This window comes from Callorhinus ursinus, unplaced genomic scaffold, assembly GCF_003265705.2.
Source record: "Callorhinus ursinus isolate GAN/ISIS: 27379988/994484 unplaced genomic scaffold, GSC_fseal_2.0 scaffold12, whole genome shotgun sequence".
In the NCBI taxonomy this organism is placed as follows: Eukaryota; Metazoa; Chordata; class Mammalia; order Carnivora; family Otariidae; genus Callorhinus; species Callorhinus ursinus.
The window spans coordinates 56,578,039-56,583,038 of record NW_027397074.1 but is presented as its reverse complement, the minus strand read 5'-3'; the positions used below and the strand labels follow the sequence as shown (position 1 = coordinate 56,583,038).

At 37.4% G+C, this 5,000-nt stretch overlaps 1 protein-coding gene across 1 annotated transcript in view; it reads right to left on the bottom strand.

The window, feature by feature from the left end:
• The window catches only part of FOXP2 (forkhead box P2), a 550,365-nt gene that overhangs the window by 63,052 nt on the left and 482,313 nt on the right, over positions 1-5,000 (bottom strand). Inside the window, exon 8 of the mRNA XM_025873321.2 lies at positions 592-729. Within this exon, the coding sequence (XP_025729106.1) occupies positions 592-729 (138 nt within the window). The remainder of the gene's footprint in view (positions 1-591; positions 730-5,000) is intronic.

Here is a 5,000-nt window from a genome sequence, read left to right as displayed (position 1 = left end):
ACCGCGAAGTCCGCGTACCCTCGAGGCGCCTCATCAACCCACGTAAGGAACGTGGGTTGTGTTATTTAAAGAAGGTGACCTCCATGGGTGAATGGCTTCACTGCCTAACTTCGTTTTTATAATAAGGAGCTATTTCCTGTGCCTAAACACCGAACACAGCTCGGAAAGAAGACGGAGGGTGGCACTTTCCCCACCGCGACCAAACGGCCAGTTCAAAGTCACACGCAGCACCAAAGCAGTGAGGAGGCTTAAAGGCCAGAAGTATCTGTACGTCCTTTGCCCTTTTTGTTGGCACGTCCACAAATCAAATGTAGTAAGCCTACAGATACTTCAGTATTAATTTATCCCATGCTGAAGCTACGCCCCTCTTGGCTCTCATTCTAGACTTGACGAACGGGAGAAGCCTAAGAACATGTAAGATCTACATGTTCTTACATAGTTCTGCACTTACAATGCTACATGTATGTTCTGGCATGCTGATCAGTGGTCCCTTCGAGCGCAGAATGACTGTCACATAGGTCCTGGCGCTGCCGACATAGGCGCACGCCTTCTGCGCCAGGCTAGAACACCAAAGCAGGTAACCCACATTACCTGCTGCAGCATGACAGCCTGCTGCTGCTGGAGAAGGGCTTGGAGCTGCTGAGGAGACAGGACTTGCTGCTGAAGAATCTGCTGCATTTGCTGAGGGGTGATCACCTGGGGCGTCATCATGGCCACCGACACAGGCACCTGGATAGAGACAGAGAAGGGGCAGTCATAACCAAACATCTGCTCACCTACTTCACAGCTATAGGGCCTCTCTTACAAATTCTTCAGAAATGACGACGGCCAACTTGTACATGCTATTTGTCATATTACTTAACTATTTGGTAAGAATATTAGAGTACCACAGTACTTAGATACTGGCCTTCCAGAGGCATCAGATTTCATTGGATTCTACCTTTATGTCCCTTACCTCCTACATATTATGCTAAGATGGGGGAGCTTTGACTAGCAGAGTTAAAAATAAACAACTACATGTCAGTGTTCTCAATACTTGATCATCAATCATCTCGCCAGTGTCACGGTGCTATCAATATAAAGCCTTTTGAAATGGTTTAAAGGTCTGATTAAAATAAACTATAAAGATTAAACAATTAGAAAAATATGCTATAAGTATCTGTTATCAAAGTTAGTAAAGAGAATGTATATAGAAAGTACTTAAGCATAAAACATCATTACTATCTTCAAATTTTACGGATAGATATAAAATATATAAGTACTAGAAAAATGCATATAGTAATACATATTACTTCATGAGTACATGTAGCAACTCATATAGGATATATATACAAATGTATATCCAGAAAATAGCCACCTAGACAGGTCTTCTCAAAGAAGGAATCATAAGTCAAGTATTCTTCTTTAAACATTTTCTTATTTCAGGCTAACTAGACTTATACCAGGGAGTCTGGAAATTGAAAGATTATTTCAAAGGTTATTCATTAAACTGAAAGAAAAAGTATTTTACTTGAAATTTTCTTTCCTTTCAAGGTTCTGAGAATTACAGAGTCAAAAGGAAAAGCAAATAAGGTGGGAGAGAAAAAAAGGAGAGGAGAAAGGAGAGGCAAGAGAAATACAGGGTGAGAAAGAGTCGGGGGGAAAAAAGTCCTAGAAAAGAGAACGGCAGGAGAGGTGAGCAGGAAAACCTTGTAGGCAGGAGAGCCTGAGGTAGAGGCTCGCCCGGCCACAGCTGTGCTATGTTGAAGGCACTGCTCATACCAACGAGCATGTAATCAAACAACGTGTCAACTTGCCAAGTTTGCAACCTTTGAAAAAGCAATCATTTTCTTTCCTAGAAAAAACAATCCACTTTTACTGTAAATAAAAGCAAGTGTTTATATAAATACTGCTTAAGAACAAATCCATGGGACAACACTGTGTCTTGGAAAACAGGAAAAGATTAGTAGACATGGTTCACTATTTTAAGAGTCATTTTCACACAGTTAAAAACTTTTCTGGCACTTCATGTTATGAAGAAAGGAGAAACTGCTAATGAAAAAGAAGTGCGGAGAGAACAAAATAAAGGAAATCCAGGGTGGATAAATCTCCCCCGCCTCAAACAAACAAAACTTATAATTAATACTAGAAATAACTTTGTCTTTTCTATCCCATGCTGATATCTTAAAATATGGATTGATTAGATCTAGTTTTATAACACGAAGAATCACATTATGACAGGAAAAAAAAAACTCAGTGATTTTCACAAGTATTTCTGGATTTTTTTTTTTTTAGAACATACTGACATACCTATAGGTGACTGCATTTGAATTTATCATAATAAAAGGCATTCTGAAATGCGTGCTGTAAAATTGACCCAACGCATTGCCCAAGTGTTTAGTTGTTTAAAAATTGAGTGGCTAGTTTACTTAATTGTTTGGGCCTTGATAAACAAATAGAATGGTTAGAACAAGCAGTTTTAAAATTAATCTGTCACAAAAATGCCTTTTCTTCCGCCAATTATTTACCTCATACTATCTCCAAATAATGGGGAATCAAACTAAAATGAAGAGACAAGGTAAGACAGAAATGTTAACCTTTAAAAAGGCTGCCAATCCAGATACACAGAAAGACAGACAGATACTACATATATATATACAGACAGATATTACATATATGTAGACAGCCAAATACATACACAGAGATAAACATACACACAGATACATACCTTCTGTAAAGTCTATCATGTGATAAAAACTTGCCACACTTCCCTCATCTAAGCCCCTAATTACTTTTTAGCGTATGGAGAGCTTTCACTTAATTACCTTTATATCTTTATATCTACAAGTACTTGTTATACGTGAATCCTAACAAATGTACTTTTTAAGAAGTTTTATGAATGGACACCTATCATAATACACTGCAAGTTTACAGCTAGATTTCAGCTTATACAAATTATATGACTCTATAGCTTGTGGCAACTGTGACTGATTTGCTGTATAAGCGAATTTAAGCAAGAATTGTACCTTTGCATTTTCGAGTCCATTAGCCCTTTTACTACGGTTAGGTTAGTTTTTACTTTTAAAATGGTTTGTATTTCCCTTATAATGAAAACTTTATGACATAAATAACCATCACATCCTCCTCAAATCATATGTATCACATATTTGTGGTGTTCTTCAAGTTTTAAGCTGATTCTGTCTTTCCTTCTAGAACACCGTCATCTAAAACTGACAAACATGTGTGCAAAGATAGGTAGAAAGACAAGCCAACTCACACATAATTGAACACTCTAACTCCAAAGCTATGTACGGAAACGCAAATCAAAATTAATTCTATATGTAGGAAAACACAGATGCACTTCTGAGGGATTTCTAACACTACAAAGAAGCCAATACTATCATCTCTAAATCCACATACATAAGCTCATCCCAAGTGGAATGTTTGAGGCTACTAAAACATTTAAATTATTTTAATAAATAGAAAACTAGATTTTCCTGCAACAAATATCAGTTATATGTTATATGTAGGCAGCTCCACTTGCCTTGTTTAGATAATTTTCAAAATGCAAAACTTCTCCATTTTAAGCAATTCACTTTGTGACACATTTCCTTTGCTCCTCCTTTATCACTTTTGTTACAATCTCAATACATTTCTTTGCTATTCCAAACTGCTGTTAGAATTCCCTGACAAAGATGGGTAGAGATTAACTGAGTACATAAGAAATTTTTTTGCAGATCATGCTACTTTATCAGTATTTAAACAGGTAAGACCAGCATCTATTTGAAAATATATGGAGAAATTTCTGAAACATATAAACCTTAGTAAGCCCAGCGTTAAGCTTAAGAAAATATTTTCCACTAGGTATATCATTTTGTTCATGTAAATATTCTAATGAGGGACCACAATTTAGATATGTGAGAGAAGCTATTTTCTGGTGAGAAGGCAAATAAAAGTCTGGTAGGTCCTAAGAAGGTGGGATACATTACGCAGTCACCAAATGGAAGAAATAGCTGGTTCTGAATGGGTATCCTAGTGAAAACTATAGTCTATCAATTAAAATCTTCAAAAGTGAAGAAAGGGAATGAAGTCAACTTTGGTTGGGAGATTTCTTTTTCTCTCTTGGTGTTACTGTACTGACCGATCCAAAATTCCCCACGGCGATGCACCCAGTAAGGGTTTCTTTCTTTCTTTCTTTTTTTTTTTTTAAAGATTTTATTTATTTATTTGACAGAGACATAGCAAGAGAGGGAACACAAGCAGGGGGAGTGGGAGAGGGAGAAGCAGGCTTCCCATGGAGCAGGGAGTCCGATGCGGGGCTCGATCCCAGGACCCTGGGATCATGACCTGAGCCGAAGGCAGACGCTTAATGACTGAGCCACCCAGGCGCCCCTCCCAGTAAGGGTTTCATTTGCCCTCATTTACTTTCTCGTTAGATGAATTAAGCATAAACCTGATGTGTTTGCTCTGTATGCTAAGAAGTAATGGGTAAATGGACATAAAGCTATGTATTCTGAAAAGAGAGAGGAAAACTTCTGCAACTGTCCTGAAATGAGTCAAAATGGTAAAAAGTTTAAAGTATTTAGATAGTATCCTACAGCAGTTAGAGGATGACTTTAGATTAAAAAAAATTACAAATGTGCTTCTATTAAACTTCCGAATGTACCTCATTGAAGGGGTCAAAAAGTTATTAAGAGAAGATCATGGCTCACTTCAAATGAATCTAAAGTTATTGAAAGGGTTATGAAAATGGCCCCCAATTTTTATTTGCCATAAAAAGCCCACCATCTTTTAACAGTCTAGTTCAACTGGAACATTTCTGAATATGTTGGGTTTGCATATTAAGCGCGCCACTTAAACATCCCAAGTATATGTGGGTGATTGGAACAGTTCTTAGCATGTCAGTCCAATTTGTTCTTCACTAAACATGAATTAGAAAAAAAAAACAGTCAAAACATGTAGGTGAGACTTTTGGTAAAAAACATTATTTCCTTGTTAACAGGGTCTGCCAACTATTGGTT